Genomic DNA, 20,140 nt, shown 5'->3' with positions numbered 1-20,140 from the left:
CACAAAGCACTGTGCTTTCCACTCCCTGGTCTCTGCAATTGTGGGAATGTAAACTGTAGAGACCAATCTTAGCTGAAGAACAGCATAAATACGGGCAGTGGATGGTGGTCTGGTTCTGCATCGTGTCTACTCTTTCAGGCAGTCTCTGGTTACAGCAGCAGGCTCTCTTGCTCTCGCTGCATTGACTCCTGTCTGTGATGCTGTTAAAACGCCTTCTCCCATAGCATTGCTGTGTCAATCAACACTTGATTGACAAGTATGCAGAGCTCTTAGCGCCTAGCACCTCTCCCTGTGGTTTCCCAGACTGCTCTGTGTAGGGTTTTCCCACTGATAGGGAGGCATGTGCTGCCCTCTTGTGGCAGGCAGAGAAATCGGTCCCAGAGAAGCCTGAAGACCTGCCGGTTTCCAACCTTAGCCAGTCTCCACTTGGGGATTTCAAAACAGGCTAGGTCCCAAGACACCTTCCGCAGTCTTTGCCCAGTACTAAGGGAAGGATGAACCTACCAGGCCAAACAACTTTCAGAGGCCCCTGGCAAGCTGCATCCTGAAGCCTCTATACTTTCCTCTCCCACTTCCAGCACCAGCAGTCTGAACCTTTACAAATTTCTCTGACCTAAAACGGAGATGTGTTGGGAAGGATTTGAGAAGCCTGGGAGGGCTATTAACTTAGAACTAAGGAACCCTTCCTATCAAAGAGCCCATATCTGTCCCAGAATGTCATGAAAGCCTACTGCTGTTGGGGACAGAGGCCAGCTTTTTTCTCCCTTCAGATTCCCAAGATGTGGCAAGCCACAGTGAAAATTGTGTGTGTGTGTGTGTGTGTGTGTGTGTGTGTGCACGCGCGCACATGCACAAACATACGTGTGTGCGTGTGAGTGTTCAGTACGTCAAAAGCAAGCATTTAATATCTCCTCTCTCTCTCCTCCCCTCAGTATCTGCTCATACCCTGGACCCTGTATAGAAGTCTGGCTTTTCTCAGAGGCTGTGCCCAGCCCCTTCTCAGTCAGCCTCCTCCTAACTTCCAGGGCCTGGTAAAAAGGCAGAGGAGGCAACAAACAAGAGCAAAGACAGCAGGAATATAAGCATAGTGGCCCTGAAGCTTTCTCCAGGCCAGGTAGGGCTGTGGCTGGCAGGGCTGTGGCTGGAGGCTCCATGTCCATTCCACTGGGAATATTCACTGTTTCATCCAGAGATCAAGACTTGTTAGCAACTCAGACCCCAGTCTGAAAGAAGCCCTGAGCAAAGGCTGCAGGAAACTGCTGTCACGCTGTTATCTTTGGGTTCCTGGGTGGCCAGACCTTCCATAGAAAACAATCAAAGTTCCTCTTCCAAAATGCCTTTGCCACAAAAGGGGCCCTCCAGACTGCCTGTCCCTGGATTCCCTGCCTGCCACTTGCCAGCTCCGGATATTTTGTTGGTTGGTTAGTTGGGTTGAAGTTGTGCTTTGATTAGCATTCTTGCAAGGAAAAACAAACAAGCCAAGCGCTGTAGACCCACCTCCAAGATCGGGCAGGCCCCACACCGTTAGTCCTTTCTTCTGTGGAGACCAGAAGCTGCAGTGGCCGAGACTTCCTGTACCACCCCCCCAGGAGCTGCCCAGGGGATCCCTCCAGAGGGTCTTTGGTTTGGATCCTTTTTGAGGAGGTTTCTGTGATTTGAATTTTAACAAAGTTTGTTCCGGAAACCCACGAATCCTTGGGTAGCGGTGAGGAAGGCGGTTGGTGGTGGTGTGAGGGTGTTGAATGGGAGGCAGGGGAGGAGTAGCGGGTCCTGCGTGGGTGGGCTCATTCATTAGTGAGAGTTTGCTGTGTGGGCTTCCTGGGCCACAGTAGAGTGGAGACCACCAACACCATTCATGTGGAGGAATTTCCCACTGTCTGACCAGAATGAGTTCTGCTGGCCTAGTCTGGCCTCAGATCAAGACCTAAGGCCTAGGGGATAAAGGAGCATTAGACAAGTGACGTACAGAAGACTTAAATGCTCCTTTTCCTGTAGCTACTGTTGCTGCGTCCTGTGTGACAGATCTCGCTTCATCCTGTGTGACAGATCTCTTAGATCTGTGCAGTCAACAAATAAGTTTCTTAATCTCTCTCTCTCTCTCTCTCTCTCTCTCTTTCTTTCTCTCTACACACATACACACACACACACACACATGCACACACACACATACACACAATTTTTGTCTGTGTTCTGATGGTTTTATGTGCCAGCAAAGACCTTGCATGCCTCCTTAACTAGTCATATCAATTAGATCTAATTTAAACTGAAGCAAAGCTAAGCTTCCGCTCAGCTTCTATCCATGACAATGCGACCCAGCTTGACTGTCAAGCATAGCGGTTCTGGACCACAGCACTGCTACATGGGTGTGGGTGTCAACATTCCCTGGGTGCACATCGTTTGGAAAAGCCGAGTTGATTTTTATGGTGTCTGTGTCCATGAGCCCTTATCCACGATCAGGACACAGTGTTCTAGAAAGGTTCTCCTACATTTCCTTTGAGTTGCCATGGAAAGGGGCTCCGGGAAGTTAGCATGAGGAATGAGCTTCCCCCTTCTTTGGAAAAGCTGTGACTGAAAGCAACAAGATGTGAAAGCCTGGTGGACTGACGAGACTGTCAGCGAAAACCTAAACATCCCGGCTTGGAGTCAGCCTTTCTTGTTGGACTTTCTTTGGACTACCAGCCCCCAAATAATGAATGAAATTGAGACTTATTATGAATTATGAAAGCTTGGTCTTGGTTTAAGCTTGTTCCCAACTAGCTCTTAAAACTTAAATTAACCCATTTCTACTGATCTTTGTTCTGGCCTGTGGTTCTTTACCTCTCTTCCATTCTCTATATCTGACTCCCTCCATATCTGGCTGGTGAATCCTGCCTCTCTTCTTCCTGAAGTTCCTATCTCTGACCAGAAGTCCCACCCATCCCCTCCTGCCTAGCTATTGGCCATTCAACTCTTTATTAAACCAATCAGGTGCCTTAGGCAGGTGAGGCAAGACACAGATACATCTTCACACAGTGTAAACAAAGGTTCTGAAACATCAGCTGATAAACCCTCACTGCCAATTTCGTTTCTTCCCTGTACAGATTGGGTAGGTGGCACTCAAGGACACTGCTCAGACAACTAGGGTAGGGGAACTGGGACATCTTCGAAAGTCATCTGTGTTATTTTGAAGCCCCATTAATAAAAATTCAGGGGCAGATATTGGAGTTACACCTGAAGATCCATAAAGCAAAACAGGCAGCCACTGGCTCATACCTCAACCTCAGTCCAAAATTGGCGATCCTGCCTCCAGGAATCTCAGAATGAGACTGTCTGTGAACTGTCTCCTCCTCCCTTATAAAACCTCTGTAGGACTGGGATTAAAGGCATGCACCACTGGGATTAAAGGCATGCACTACCCAGTTTCTATGGCAACTAGTATGGGTAATGGGATCAAAGGTGTGTGTCACCACTGCCTGGTCTGTAAGGCTGACCAATGGGACTGTTTTACTCTCTGATCTTCAGGCAAGCTTTATTTATTAAAACAAAAATGAAATGCCACTACATTAGTTAATTACCTCTCTCACTGCTGTGACAGTGTTTGTGTTCTGTGAGGAAGGAAGCATTTATATTAGCTGGCAATCTAATAGAGCAGCCTATCACAGCAGCTGTGTTGGGCATGCCCCCATTGCTGTGATAAAATGCCACGCCCAAAAGCAGGTTAAGGAAAACAGTGTTTGTTCGGCTTACGGTACCAAAGGGATAGAGTTTAGGATGGTGAGGGAAGCATGGCAGCGGGTGCAGGAAATAGAAGGATTGCATTTCATCTGCACACAGGAAACAGGGGACAAAGAGGAAGGGAGGAGAGGCTATACCCCCTCAAGCCTGTGCCCACCGATGCACTTCCTCTAGAAACCTCTGCCTTCTGGAGGTTCCATAACTCCCCAAATAGCTCCATCTGGGGGCATCTACAAACGAACAACATAATACCAACCGACACAGCAGGGGGAGCGTGGTGGCAGGTAGCTGTGACAGCTGGTCACATTGCACGTGCCGTCAGTAAGTAATGAGAGCTGAGCCAAGCGTGTGTTCAGCTCCCTTTCTCCTTTTTCTTCAGTCTGGTATCTCAGCCCATAGTCTGGCACAACCCCATTCAGAGTGAGTCTCAAACATAAAGGGTCAAGTCCCTCTCGGCCTTGAGTGAGTGAATCCTCAGGGGCTGGAAAGTGGCTTTTAAAAAAATAGTTCTTACAATTTTCAAAATTATAATTCCTTCCTTCTCTTTCCTCCCTGCAAGCCCTCCCATATACTTTTGCTCTGTTTCAAATCCATGGGCTCTTCTTCCAGTTACTGCTTATAAGCATCTATGCATATGGATGCACACATATTTCTAAATATAACGTGTTCACTCTGTGTGTTACCCGCTTGCATGTCTTCAAGGCTGACCATTTGGCATTGGGTAACCAATTGCTTGCTTCCCTGGGGAGAACTATTTCTTCTGCTCTCAGCATCCCCGAGTTGCCCGTAGTTCTCTATGGAACTGAGTGTCTCTCAGACACTCAGAGTAGAGCTGAGGTCTCTTGGGCTTTTCCCCTCCCCACATTAGCATGTCTGTTGCAACTGACCTTGTTCAGTTCACACTCAGCCAGTCACACCAAAAAGTGGCTTCGAATGACCCCGTACCATGCCTTCAATTGAGGACAGTGCATTTTCCTCAATGGCAAACAAAACGGTTTTGAATCTCTGGGCAGTAACTGCACATGAGTCCTGTGTAGTAAAATTGTTTATCCCAGGCTGTTGGTTTGTCTTCAGTGGTCAGCCTTGTTCCTGATTGTGGTAAACCTATGGGCTTCTTTTCAACTAACAGAGAGGGGTGGCAGACATATCTCCAGCATGGGCTGCTGCTTTATCGCCTGCTGCCGGAGTCCGGTTCCAGATGAGGACAGGGTCTGAAGATGGGTGGCTGCAAGAGCGGCGACGGAGGAGGAGTCAAAGATGGACATCTCTTAGTTTCATTTTAGGAGAGATGGACAGAGAGGAAGCTCATCCCCTGTGGTCCCAACTGGGGATGTAGGGAGGTGGTGAGGGAGGGAGGGAGCCAGGCTGCCGTGGTCGGGAGAACCTTGCCTGACTGGCAGCCAGAGTACTTCTTTATGTCTACAGAATTTAGTAAGTAGGGATACATTCATGTTGTTCCGAACACAGATGCTATCAGTTTTGGTTTTGGACAAGTGTTTCACTTCCTTCTGCTCATCTTTTACTCACCATTAATAAACTATGACAGAACAGTTATCATTTTCTATCATTTTTCCCTCCAGTCTTGACATCATTGATTCACTGATAAACCGAGGTGTCATTGTTACTCATTAACCCCATAAGCCAAGTTTTAAGACTCTACAGGCATATGACAGCCTGTTCTCGGGCTGGTAGCCCTGGTTGCTTCAAGGACACTAAACCAAAACAAAATCTCCAAGCCAGCCCGGGCATACTGCCATGTCCCAAGCAGTGGATTATTAAGTCTCAATGGTCAGAGTGCCCAGGAAAAATCCTCAAGCCAAAGCAGTGATTATTCAAATTCTGGCATTGTACGATGTTTATATTTTATATTTTTATAGAATCTGTCTACATGTCTAGTCCTGGCATTCTGTTTTTTCCTTGTTCACTTGAAACTACATTGGTTCTGCATGAGCTAACGTTTCTCAGAAAGGGAGATCCTGACATCTCATTCTTTTATCCTATTTCCACTCCGTTCTTTGTTCATCAATATGAGTCTCTGTGTAGGGCAGAGGTAATTTCAGATAATCTAACTTTGTTGCTGTCTGTGCTATGAAATTGCCTGAGTGGATAGTGGGAAGAGGCTTGCAATCTGAACTGTGGCCCGCTCCTCTAGCCCACCAAATCTTGCTGACCTTTTTAAGTTTTCTTTGTTTTGATTATCTTGTTCCTGTGTAAGTACAGAGACAGATGTTTCAAGAATATCTCAGAGCCTCATAAAGAGACCTCTGGCTTCTTTACATTTGTCAAACCTCTGAGGCATAAGGAAGACATTCGATAGATAAGGCTTTCTCCCTAAAGTACAGGGAAAAGTATGCCCATGAACACAGGGAACAGTATGCCCATGAACACAGGGAACAGTATGCCCATGAACACAGGGAACAGTATGCACATGAACACAGGGAACAGTATGCTCATGAACACAGGGAATAGTATGTACATGAACACAGGGAATAGTATGCACATGAACACAGGGAACAGTATGCACATGAACACAGGGAACAGTATGCACATGAACACAGGGAATAGTATGTACATGAACACAGAGAATAGTATGTACATGAACACAGAGAATAGTATGTACATGAACACAGAGAATAGTATGTACATGAACACAGAGAATAGTATGCTCATGAACACAGAGAATAGTATGCACATGAACACAGGGAACAGTATGCACATGAACACAGGGAATAGTATGTACATGAACACAGGGAATAGTATGTACATGAACACAGGGAATAGTATGTACATGAACACAGGGAACAGTATGCTCATGAACACAGGGAACAGTATGCACATGAACACAGGGAATAGTATGTACATGAACACAGGGAACAGTATGCACATGAACACAGGGAATAGTATGTACATGAACACAGGGAACAGTATGCTCATGAACACAGGGAACAGTATGCACATGAACATAGGGAACAGTATGTACTTGAACATAGAGAACAGTATGTACTTGAACACAGGGAACAGTATGCTCATGAACACAGGGAACAGTAAGCTCATGAACACAGGGAATAGTATGTACATGAACACAGGGAACAGTAAGCTCATGAACAAAGGGAACAGTAAGCTCATGAACAAAGGGAACAGTATGCTCATGGCTGTCCTTGGGAAGCTTAGAAGCAGCACTCCTGGTAGAAGGGATAAATGATTCATAAGAAAATTTCCATCAATCCAATATCTCCAAATTGTGCAAATATTAAAGGACCCCCCCACACAAGTAAGCGTTAGGTGGAGATGAAAACCAAAGGTGCTCAGTGGCCATCACATGGCTCAGCTTTGCTGGGTCTTTGCCAAGCAGCTGTGCCAGCTTTAATGACTTCTGCCAATCCCATCAGATATGGCTGTGCCAACCTATAGCACAGCCATCCCTCACGTTTCAGAGTCTGACATTCAGGTCCTGACCAGGGGAGCTAGGAAGTAGATATTGAGGCAGTGGGCCCGAAGTAAGGCTCGTGGTTCCTAAGCAGTCACAGTGTTGCCCCGCATCCTGGTGGTTCTATGCAGACCCGGGTGTGTCTCACTCATGATCACCTCCAGAGGCCTCCTTAGCTCCTGGTCTGGGCCCGATGCTCAATCAGGTTCCAGTAGAAGCTGTGGAGATGGCGCGATAGGTTAGAACATTTGCCAGTGCTGAGTTCCTGTCTTCAGCACCCATGGGAAAAAGCAAGGCGTGGCAGCACATGCTGACAACCCAAGCACTAGGGAGTGGAGACAGGAGGATTCCAAGAGTTCCCTGGTCAGCTGGCCTGCCTACTCAAAGGAGCGTGAGACTCTTTCTCAAGGCAATAAAGAAGAAAGTGGTAGTGTAGGACCCCCAGCATCCTCTGTGGCTTCTGCACGTGTGCACATGGATGTGCACAACGCATGGATATACCCCACATACTCCTCCACACACGGTTCATTCAGTTCCAGGTGCTTCGCAATGTGCTAGAATAAAACAGAACAACAAAATACTGCCCATCGATACCTCTATGTATCGATAAAAGAAATGTTTCACTGCGTGTAATAGAAACATAACTACAGTAGCTAAAGCAAACATTTATTCTATTAGGCTCAGCAAGACCTGTGAAGCACGTTGCTATGCACTATGCTCTGCCCTATGCGTTCTTGGTATTTACTTCTCAACAGAAGTTTGCTTTTCTCACATAACAAGACTTCAAAAGAACAATGTGTTCCAGGCAAATACTGTGGGGCCTAAAGAAACAGTGGATTTGGGTCCTCAGACCTCCTGATTCTTCATCTTGGGTCTACGGCTATGCGTATGCATACGTGTGTGTGTTTGCACTTGGTATGCATGTTCTGTGGTACAAGTATGTGCGTGTGCAGGTATGTGTAACATTACACACACGCACACACACATACACACAAAGCCATAATATGTGATGTCTTTCCTTCTCACCCCACGGTGTTGCCTTGAGACAGAGTCTCAGAGAACTGGAAGATCACTGTTTCAGAGACAGTAGCCAGCCATGGAGCTTCCAGAACCTTCTGCCTTTGCCCCACTCCCACCCCCTGCCCTATGCTGGGATAGGCTTTTTGTTTTCACATAGGTTCTGGGGATTTGAACTCAGGTCCTAGTAAATAAGTGCTATTATCCACTGAATCATCTCAACAGGCTTCAACGCATGCCTTTTGTCTTCATTCACCAAAGAAAGTCACTGTATTTCCAGACATTAGATCTGAGTTTCTCACATTGTTGGTGGACATGTCTTTTCCAGAAGTCCAATGACTACTTTCTACTTGTGTCCCCTTGGCCAGATCCGCCTGAAAGGGTGGCGGTCTGAGATGTGTCCTTCTGACTAAGCCCTCTGGTATCCTAAAGGGAAAAAGTATAGGTTCTGTTTTCTATTAGTAACAAAGAAGGGAAGAGAGGACTCTTGCATATAATTCACTTTCAAGTTAAGGTAATTTCCCCCCTATGGCTAAAATATCCGATCTAGCCATGCCATAAAAGATACATCATTTCCCGTGGTCTTTGGGGCTTGACAAAATATGCTGGACTTTAGGAAACAGAAGTGAAAAATCGTGTGAAGAATTTTCAGCTCAAACTTCAAAAGGCACAGTCTCAGGTTGGTTGTAAGAGTCCTGGGTAGTTTCGGTTCTCAAACCAGACTGCCCAGGGGCAGGTGGGGCACCCGTGAAATGTTCTAGGCAAGGTGGGGCCGGGAGAGTGGGTTGGAAGGTATCTGAGTTCTGTGGAGATTTCTGTCAAAACCCCAGGGCTGCCCCATCCATGTGATGGGTAAGAGGGAGGCTTCCTGAGTCCAGACAGTGACTGCAGAGTTATAAGGACAGGCTAGAATGAGGATGGTGGGAGATGACTCAGTGGGTGCAGCGCTTGCTCCATATACATGAAGACCTGAGTTTGGATCCCTAGCACTTACGTTTCTTAAAAAGGAAAAAGTGCCTGTAATTTTATTGCTGAGGAGAAAAATTCCTGGGGCTCGGTGGCTAGCTAGTCTAGCCAAATTTGTAAGCTCCAGGTTTGATGAGAGACACTGTCTCAAAAAAAAAAAAAAAGTGGAAAATGACTGACCGAGGAATCACCTGGCATTGACATTTGACCTGCACAAGCATCTGTACACACACATGCACACACATGGGCTTATATGTTCACACACGCACGCTCACTCATGTGTGCACACACGTGCATGCGTGCACACTTATGGCCAGATGAGAATCTCCATTCCTGTGATCACTTACTAAGTGTAAGAAGGGCTTGAGTCTGTCCAGGATGACTTCCCAGGAAGAAAATGAGTCAGGCAGGACATCTGTCCAGCAGAGGGAGGGCTATGTTTCTCCCTGCATCGCTGTTTAGCTTTTCTGTATGTCTTGATTCTCAGACACCAGTGCTCTCCCGTGTCACACACATTGCCAGATACTGTCCCTTACAGTCAGCGACTCCATGACAATGGCCACCAACCCAGTGAGGTAGACCAGGTTGTGATCTCCACTTTGGAGATGAGAAAACTGAGGCACAGGGGGTTAAAGTAGCACACCCCTACCTGTGCGAGGCAAACCCAGGGTCACCAACCCAGCAGCTGTCCCCATGGTCTGTGCTCATGACTTGCGAGTGTTCCACGTTTAACGCTATCCATTGTTTAAAACCACGCACAGTTCTAAGTTTTTAAACAAGAGAGAGGCTTAGAAAACGGTGGCCAAATTGGTTCATAAGCCCGCAAGTCCGTGCGGAGTCAGTACCGTGTGTGTTTCTCTAATACACTCAGTAGGCCCAGCTTCGCCGTGGACCCAGATCTCCCCATCCACCGGGGAACAGAAGGTACCAAACCCAGCATGTAGCAGACACTGAACACAGACAACTGGAAGAAAATGTGTAGACTACTCCCCCAATTACCCAAACTAGGCAAGGGAGGTGGCAGGGTGATTGCTTGCACATCCAAGAAGGATCTAAAGATGTGGTCCTTCGAGGACAAAGCAAGCATGGCGGGTGGAATTCCTTAGTCTGAGTGCTTGTGGTGAGAGAGAGGTGAGGCATGATCTGGGTCTTTACAGGAGCAGACAGCCCGTGTAACTAACGTCTCTCTGACAAGCTCACCCTTAAGTCTGAACATCCGTGTTAACCCTAATCTGTGCCCCCACACTCTAAAATCACCTTTTGTGAAGTAGCTTAGAAACACCTCCTAGATTCCCCCCTTCTCAGTCAGCGTCGTGAACGACACTGGCGGCATCAACAGCGTCAGTCAGCATTTATGTCGTTCCTTCTGTTAGCAAGACAGATTTTACAGCCGTTTATGAGTTTCCGGGAAGCCTAATAGGAAACAAGCGCCTACTGAAGCGGTAGACAGGGTGGGGTGCTGTTCAAGGAAAGGCCAGAAGGGGTCGCCACCATCCCACGGCTGGTGTCAGGACTGGCCACTAATCAGGAACATACCCAGTCAGTCCAATCAGGGCCCCCTCCCTCCTTCCCTTCCTCTCCCCCCACTGATAAACATATGGAGAGCTTGCATTGTACGGTTATATGGAACCCTAAATTTGAAGAAGTAAATGACATTTTTTTTTCTTTTTGACTGTACCGTGGCTTTGAGGAGATTTAAAAAAAACAACTGCACCTGGAACTAGTCTATATCATCAATATCATCCTTCAAAAGTGTATTATATGAGCTGCATGCCGAAATCGCCCTGATTGCTCACCACAACGATGCTTTAAGCAGAACTAAAAATTATCAAAAAGCTCTTATTCTTTTAAATAAAATAGCATATGTGTAGTGTTTGCTATTACCCTCATAAATGTTCGCTAATAATTAATTGATAATTAGTTGACCTGAGGAGCTAAATTGGAAAGTTCTTCTTTAAAAAAAAAAAAACAAAAACACAAAACTGGCTTCTCTATAAAGCCCAGGGAAGCTACTTCATGAAGAACGCATTTTTATTTTTTTTTAAGGAAAGTCCCTGGCTTCCTTGGAGACATGTCTGAGAGGGTTCTGCTTACACTGTGACTTTGGGGAACCCACTGTCCAACTCGCTACAGTCACAAGGTTTGGATCCCCCAAGGCGGGCGTCCTTTCCAGAGGACAGAGCACAACCCTGGCAGTAGGAACTGTAGACTCTTCCCTTAGCTGGCTGCCACAGCCAGGGCACAGCAGGGGACATGGTGTAAGGGCCGTGACATCTTTCTTCCTTTTGTCTTCCTGCCATTTCTCTTTGGGCCAGTGTCTGGAAATGCAAGCTGAGGGATTGCTTCCCACAGGTGTGTGCCTGGGTCTCCCAGAGCTGGGCTGATTTGGTAACACACATCCTGCTGGCCAATTGGGTCGTGCCTACTGGTATTGGTCTGATGGAAGATGGGGCCCAAATTCTCCAAGGGATCAGAGCAAGAAAACCAAACTCTGGCAGCATGGAAAGACTAAGAACATGGCCCTAGGAGATGATTCTAGACAAGGGTAGGTTCCACTATGAGAATGAGTGCCATCCTCTATGACCCCCAAGGATCATCCCTACACATGCCCAGGAAGATCTAGGGTTCTTGGCTTTCCTCCCACACTGAACTTCTGCCTTGAGTTGACCTCTAGTTCACTCAGTTAACCCCATCCTCCCATAGGCTCAGATCCAGTCACAAAGGAATCGTAAGTTAGGTATTTCCTGAGGTCCTACTCTCTGCTAGTCTGTGGAAGTTGCTTCAGCAGCCAGTAGACAACCAGTGGTGGCAGTAGATGACAAGTGACTTGGGAGCGGCATGTCGTGGGGGGTTCACATCTGTCGTCCCCCTGACCCAGGCTCCCTTTCTCCATCCTCCGTGGACACTAGTGGTATGTTAACACAGCCAGAGACCTAGAGACGGCAAAGGAAGTGACCGCACCCCCGAGTAATCCCCTTCCCAGACTCTGGAATCCCGTGCCAGCTCTGACCCAGTGGCTCTGAGGACCTCATAAGAGTCGATTTTACTTTACCTGCTGTGTCTTCCCTATGGGCACCCAAACCCCACAGCCAACTGTTTTATATTTTACTTCTTTGTGGTCCCTTACTCTCAGATAACTTAACTCTGGGTGATTCCCTAAACCTGCACAATGAACAGAAACACTTATGTGAGTATTCATGTATGGGGGGGGACACAATGGAATTCATATACCAGGGACGGGGGGGGCACACTGGAAATCATATACCAGGGATGGGGGGCATACTGGAATTCATATACCGGAGATGGGGTGGGGGGACCACACTGGAATTCATATACCAGGGATGGGGGGCACACTGGAAGTCATATACCGGGGACAGGGAGGGACCACACTGGAATTCATATACTGGAGATGGAGTGGGGGGACCACACTGGAATTTATATACCAGGGTCAGGGGGGACACACTGGAATTCATATACTGGGAACGGGGCGGGCCACACTGGAATTCATATACCAGGGTTGTGGAGGACAACACTGGAATTCATATGCCAGGGTCGGGGGGGACCACACTGGAAATTACATACCAGGGACAGGCTCCTGAAAATCTCCTTGCAGCATCTCCGCCTTCCTGAAATGTACTCAGTGTCACAGCATTCACGTCTGCCACTGGCCAGGCTCCTTACCTCACAGCGTTCACGGCCATGCTTTGTGCCAACCCCAGCCCCAAATTCCTCGAATGTCTGGCTCTGAGCAATTCAGCGTCTCCTCTTCGCCTCCTTCCATGTAATATACCAGGACATGGGAAGAAAAGCTTCTTCCTCCAAAAGATGCCAGAAAGGTGACATCAGATTCTTCTTAATGGATTTTTTTTGTCTCCATTATCTTATCTAATTCATGAAATTTCTTTTTTTTTTTTTTAACTCACAGAGGCCAGCAAAGTGTTGCTGCATTTCTATTCTGCCTCCAACAGTGTGATGGCTGGGGTCTCCCTCAAACGATGGCTGCACTTTTGTGCCCCCCTTTTTTTTTTTATCCACATGAGCTCAGATGAAATAACAGAAATTTCATCCAATTTTCCAAGTACTTCTCAGCATTCAGATGTTTCTTTCTCCATGGAGGAACCCCAGTTTTCTCCATGGAATTTTCTCACCGTTTTCATTTTCCCTTACACAGCACTGTGCCTGGGCACAGGCAGGGCCTCTGTTGGTTCTTTAGAAAGGATGTAAAGGCCTCTGGTAGGCTCTGTACTCACAGATAGCTTCTAGGCCATTCTAGATGATTCTTGAAGCATCAAGATTCTAATTAAACTCAACCATTAATAGCAGAAAGCAAGGTGTCCTCCAATTGGTTGGAAGGTGGGGCACAAAGAAATCATGCTCCCTTTCACAATGAGGTGGGGATGTCAGTAGCATGTGATAGACCACATAGGTGGCCAGAGGCAATGGGACAGCCTTTGGCACTCACAGTGGCCTGCAGAGTAGGAAAGATTTAAGTTGTTAGATCCAGTGTCTCAATTTTTAAAACCGGTTTTGCTCCTGACATATATTTGGGCTAATACTTTGAAAATATACTTTTCTTAGCATTTCTGAGTATATTCTAATTCAAGCTATACATTCTTCTGTCTAGAGATTAGGATATTTTAAGAAGGCTCTGTGCGCGTGCATGTGTGTGTGTGTGTGTGTGTGTGTGTGTGTGTGTGTGTGTGTTTTGAGGGGGCAGAGCAGAGGTCAACCAGGATATCTTCTTCTGTTGATGGCCACATTATTCTTGAATGCAGAGTCTCTTCCATGACCCTGGGCCTGCAGTGTCCGCTGGGTTCCCTGGTCAGTTGTCCCGGGATGTCCTCTTTCCAGCCTGCTGTACTGGGGTTATGGAAGCATGCTGCCATGCCTTGGTGCACACGGTTATTGATGAGCCAAGCTCAAGGCCGGCATTTTACCCACTGAACATCTCTCCAGGTCCATTTTAAGTAAGATTTCTTAAAAGGGGGAAATAAAGAAACTTGGTATTTTATTTCTGGAATTCAACATAGCTACATACTTTTTTTTGAGATTTTCTAAATTCTAGTTTCTCTTTTAGGTTTTCACCTATCAAGAACCTTGTCCGGAAAGCTCACAAAGTACAGACAGACCCTCATGTATCTAGGCAAGGAGGCTTGCTGCTAGACTTCATAGACTATTTGACATAGAAAAACCCAAAGGAAAGCTCAGAGAAATGGTTCTGAGCCTGTGAGTTGTGACCCCTTTGAGGGGGTTAAATGACCCCTTTATGGGGATTGCCTAAGGCCATCTGCATAACAGATAAAATTCAGAACATTAGCAAGATTACAGTTATGAAGAAGCAAAGAAAATTTTATGATGCGGGGGGTGGGGGTTCACCACAACATGAGGAACTGTATTAAAGGGTCACAGCCTAAGGAAGGTTGGGATCCACTGACTTAGAGATTTGTGGGCAACAGAAAGGTGAGAGAGGCCGGGAAGTCAGTAGATATGTGTCTAAGAGACCCATGTAGTGCTCGGCTTGCAAATCCTCCCAGCATGGAGGGGAGGCAAGAAGCCCACATATGCCCCACCCTTAGAGCTAGTATCTCCTTAGCCACACTAGAGAGAAGTCAAGACGTGTAGGAGCTCCCACTCCCACCCAGTGCCACAAGGTCACAGGAGTATCCTCCTCCACCCCAGTTCCATTGACGCAGGGAGAAGAGCAAGGGAGAGACAGTCTGTCTGAGAAACTGAGTACTTCTATGCAAAAGAGACTGAGAATCCTCTAGAGGGACTATTACATCAGACTAGGTTACAATCCAGAATAGATTAATAAATTGCTAACTTTCTCACTGCCCAGCGCATGGGATCCTCTAAGAAAGCATGTAAAACAAACGAAACCAAGAACATATTACGTTCATGTATACCTCTGGTGCTTTGAATGCTTCAAGAAACTAGCTATGTACGTCCTAGCAAAAGTAAATGTGCCTTCGGCATGTCTGTGACTCAGTTTACTTAGCTGTAAAGTGAGAATAAATACTAGTTCTTGGCTAGTATTTATGTGTCTAGGCAACCATGAGCATCACATTCAGGGTTCCTTCAGACAACAGTGTGTTGCCTTCCTGTGGGAATGGTCCGCAGTGGAGCAATGAATGGGACAGAGTGTGGAGGGTGCTCAGCCTGGAGCCAGCATTTAGCGGTCATGAGCTTCCTTTCCATGGGATAGTTGGGCAGGCACCTATCTAGGTTGCAGACCTTTGCCAGAGGTGGGCCTTGATCCCTTTTTAAAACAAAATTTTATCATTTAAATTATGTGTATGGATGCTTTGCCTGCGTATCTGTCTGTAGACCTCACACAGTGCCTGAGGAGGCAGAAAGGGTCAATTGAACCCCGGGCGGTGGTGGCGCATGCCTTTAATCCCAGCAGCACTTAGGAGGCAGAGGCAGGTGGATCTCTGTGAGTTCAAGGCCAGCCTGGTCTAGTTCCAGGACAGGCACCAAAGCTACAGAGAAACATTGTCTCAAACAAACAAACAAACAAACAAAAAGGGTCAATCGATCTCCTGAACCTGCAGTTAGAACCATTTCTTAGCCCCTGTGTAGGTAAGACTTAAATTCAGGTCCCCTGCAAGAGCAGCCAGTACTGTTAACGCTTGAGCTATCTCTTACCCAATTTATTTTTATAAGGTTTCTTTTTATTTATGTTTATACAGATATATCTGCGTGAGTGTATGTAGCATATGTGTACTTCTCCAAGTACACAGGACAGAGAAAAATCCACGGCAGACCCTACAAAGCTCCTGCCTCCAGACCTGCTTTCCATTGTCCCAAAGACCACCCTTGGCATCTGCCCCTCTCTGTGTGAATTTTGAAAGCCAGAGGTGCTGCTGGTTTCATGATCCTCAGTTCCCATGCTGAGCCCAGATGTTAGCAAACCAGGGCTGAGCCATGCTTGCAGAAACTTGTTGGAGGCTGGATTAGAATCTTGGCTCCCCATTCCTCCTCCAGCCCCCATGCCTTGGTAAGACTATATTATTTTCTTAGCTCAAATTGCCATTCCCAACTCATTATTTCTCTATGACGAGAAAACAATATTGGCTCTTATGTAATAGCAACCTCAATGAATCTGGAAGTGATCATGGAATGGGTGGATTTTTCCCTCCTTAAAAAAAAAAAGAGAGAAAAATAAATTTGAGATTGTTTGCATATGCCTGAGAATATTTATGAACTCTTCCCCTTTTTCCTCATTGCATATTTTACCCAGCACATTTGTGTGTAGTGTGGAATAAATCTTTATGGGAAGCAGAAGCAGAGCAATTAAAAGACTGAGTATCCATCAAGTTCATGGGACATTAGTCATTAAGGGTCACTGGGTGCCGTAGCCTGCCTGAGGTTAGTTACCACAGCCAGTGTCTGAGGAAGCCTTTCAGTGGTGAGATCCCCCCCACACATACACACACACACACACACACACACACACACACACACATACAGAAGGACTTACAATCCCCCGTCTTTCACCCTGGTCTCTTTCTTATCCATTTTAACCAGAGTAGAAAGTTCACTGTGAGTGGTTTCACGACCCAAATGCCATCAGCTGAAAGAGATCATTTAATCCTGTGGTTCAGGACTGAGCCAGGAGGCAGGAGGGAGAAAGCTGGAAGAGAATGTCTAGGTACTGTCACGGGTGGCTTGTTAGCCTGGAGTGTTTCAGCATGTGGGTATGGTGTGTCTGTTCCCCTCTGACCATCCCTCTCTACATGGTTTGTCACCAACAAGGATTCCAGAGGGTATAGGGAGACATAGTTATGGCTATGCATTAAATATGCAAGGGAGGGTGCATGTTGGCTCATGCCCGCAATCTTAGTATTAGGGCGGCAGAGGCAAGAGGAGCAAAAAGGTCAAGGCCATCTTTGCTAGTTATTGAGTATGAGCAAAAGTTCAAGGTCATCTTTGTGCTTCATGAGCAAATCTCAAAAAGAAAACAATGATAACCATTGACCAACCTGGTCCGGTACAGGCCCTTGTCTCAGGAACTTTCCCTGCACTGAATTGAGTGAACCTAAAAGGGGCCATGTGTGACTTGGGGATTTTCATTGTCACTGAGATAAGGAAACTTTCACTCAGTGACACTGAGGAGCTAACCTCTAGCCAGAACAAGGGGCACAGGTTTTTACAGTGCCCAAAGTTAATACAATAAGCTTAAACAGGGAAGTGAAAAAAGTCATGTCCCCGCCCCCAAGTCATGAAGAGGGCTCTTCAGTTAAAGGGCCTTGAAGCTATAACCTCAACTGTGAGTCTATTCTAGGCAAAATCCAAATCCTAATGGGGGCGGGGAGTTAATTCCGCTTCTCCTCTCATGTTTCTACCATGATTACTGCAGGTCAAGTTACTGACAAGCAGTGAGCATGCTCAGAATGTACATGCCCTGTGTGACGTTGTAGTAAGGATGCAGTGGACCCAACCATAACCGTTATTAAACTTTACCCCTTCCAATTCAAGAACTCATTTGGCAGAGAGTTGGAATCTATCCAGAGCTGCTCTCCCAAGGTCTCCATCATTGCTTCCTGCCTCTTTGCCAAAATTCACTGTTGCCAAAATTCACAGGTCTGCAAGGTCTCCAAGAGGCGTTGGGAGTTAGGACTTGGAATGTCTCCCTTCCCTTTGCATACTCCTTCATATTCATCGGCTGACACAAACTGATCAAAATTTAACAACTATACCATGTGTCATGGTCATTTTTAAATGTCAACTTGTCACAACCTAGAATTGCCAGAGAAGAGAGTTTCAACTGAGGATTTATTTAGATCCGGCTGAGCAGGAATTACATTGATTGCTCATTGATATGAAGAGATCTAGCCTACTGTGGGTGGCACCATTCCCTAGGCAGGAGGCAGGGTGAGCCAGATAAGAGAACAAGCAAGCAAGAAGGCAGCCTGGCTATTTGCTTCACGCTGCTAACTTAACTATGGATGTGGTGGGACCAACAGGTCTCGGGCTCCTGCCTCTGACTTCCCTTCAAAGATGATCTTCAATTCAGTAGTGTTTGCCAAATAAACCCTTTCTTCCCTAATGCTGCCTCGTAACAGGATGGTTAAGTAGAACAACAAAACTGAAACTAGAATATTGTGCTATTTTTTCCTTTTCCTGCGGGGATTGGGTTTTCGCCCCACTCTATCGCTGAAAGTAAGCAAACAAATCCAGCATGAAATGCAATCGCTTTGGGGAGAAAAGCATAATAAGTATTGTCCAGTACCCACCCTCCGCCTTAGCCCTTGAATAGTCTGGTAATCCCATCACAGTCTAGACAATCACTGAGGGGAATTCAAGCATTTTCCCCAGCTCTTCTCACTCTATTCTCTCAAACCGAAAACACAAAGCAGATGATGAAGCCGAGTTCAAATGCCACACCAGGGAGAAGGAAGTATTGAGAAACTAACGGCCTGCCTCTAGCCGGTTTCCAAACATTCCAGGAAGTGTTCAGCAGCATTGTCTCAGACTAGTGTCCTTCCATTGTCTCAGACAAAAGGCCCCCTATGAAAAGACAAAAGTGGGTTGTTTGGGAGTGGCTAATTAGTAGAAGGCACATCTGGGGAGCCATGACAAGGAGGACAGACCTCACAGTTTCTCCTCTGGATGGCAATGTCCCCCTTGTATCTGAGGCCATGTAGGTCAGTGGGAACTCTTGGGATCTCAGGAGCATGCTGTCAAAACAGAGTCTGGGGGTGGGGGAAGTTGAGGCGCGGGGCTGATGTCACAGGTACAGTGGTTAATGACCATGCAGCGACCCTGCATAGTCAGATGCAAGGTTTCCATGACACCTTTCCATGATGTAAAGGTCCTATGCTCCTGTGTATCTAAATGGGTCAGTTGCTGTACTCGGGATAGCAATATAAATGTCTTCTGCCACCTCGTCTTCTTTGCATCCATGAAAGGTGAAAGTCTCTATGTAGTGGAATTGAATGCGCATTGCTAATTGCTATTCCTGTCTGTTGCACTGGTCTCCTCAAACAGGGCTGCTCTCTTTCCTGCTTCCTGGTCCCTGAAGGTCCCCTCCCCATTTCCAGCTAGTTTAGTCCAGGTTAATGCTACCAGAAAACTGGTCCTATCTTAGGACTATTTCTGTGTCATTTTTAATTACTTAACCAGCCCTTTCTTCAAAATTAGTGTGTGTATTGTGAATCATTGACAAAAAATAAATAAAACAAGAAAGTAGAAGTTGCCTAATGTTGTACCTGCTGGAGATAAACTCCGAATACTTTGACATATGCTTTAGCTACTGAAATTCTTATTTAATAGGAGACACATCTTAAAGTAAAAGGAATTTAATCAAATTAAAAGGAATATCTGGTGTTTTAATCAAATTAAAGAAATAACTAGTGTTTGCTGCCTGGTTAGTATGTATGTGTGTGTGCATGCGCGTATGCATGTGTGTGTGCACACATGCATGTGTACTCTGAAGTCCCTGTGACTATTTAGTAAGAAGAGACCTGACCCTTCTTTCTTCTTCCACGGCAGCCCTTGAGAGGGGCTTGACAAGGGCACTGAAGAAGTTGGATGATTACCTGAACACGCCTCTGCCAGAGGAGATTGACACCAACACCCGTGGGGATGAGAAAGGGTCCCAGCGCAAGTTCCTAGATGGAGATGAGCTGACCCTGGCCGACTGCAATCTTCTCCCTAAGCTGCATGTAGTCAAGGTAAGAGGGTCTGTGCATGGGTCTGTGCATGGGTCTGTGCATGGGTCTGTGCATGGGAATTGCCCAGCCAAATGGGTGGACGAATCAAGGGTAGTAACTCCTGGGAGCCCAGGCAACTCTAGGCTCTGAAGTCAGATTTATTAGGGACCAAGATCAACCTTCACAGCTTGCTGGGTGAATAGCCTGTCTGGTATTGAATTTTCTTACATTAAAAAAAAAATGTATACATCTGGGCATTTCACCTGCATGTGTGTATTACACTGTGTGTCTCTGGTTCCCATGGAAGTCAGAAGAGGCTATCAGATACTCTGGAACTGGAGTTACAGATGGCTGTGAG

At 46.4% G+C, this 20,140-nt stretch overlaps 1 protein-coding gene across 2 annotated transcripts in view; it reads left to right on the top strand.

Moving 5' to 3' along the window:
- Nucleotides 1–20,140, top strand: part of Clic5 (CLIC family member 5) — a 156,394-nt gene that overhangs the window by 123,160 nt on the left and 13,094 nt on the right. For both annotated transcript variants that reach the window (XM_048445221.3, XM_048445222.3), the window contains exon 5: nucleotides 19,622–19,803. In XM_048445221.3, the coding sequence (XP_048301178.3) occupies nucleotides 19,622–19,803 (182 nt within the window). The remainder of the gene's footprint in view (nucleotides 1–19,621; nucleotides 19,804–20,140) is intronic.

Source organism: Myodes glareolus, chromosome 18 (genome assembly GCF_982192425.1).
Source record: "Myodes glareolus chromosome 18, mMyoGla1.1, whole genome shotgun sequence".
In the NCBI taxonomy this organism is placed as follows: domain Eukaryota; kingdom Metazoa; phylum Chordata; class Mammalia; order Rodentia; family Cricetidae; genus Myodes; species Myodes glareolus.
Note: the sequence above shows the minus strand (reverse complement) of the source record. Positions and strands in the feature narration are given on the sequence as shown.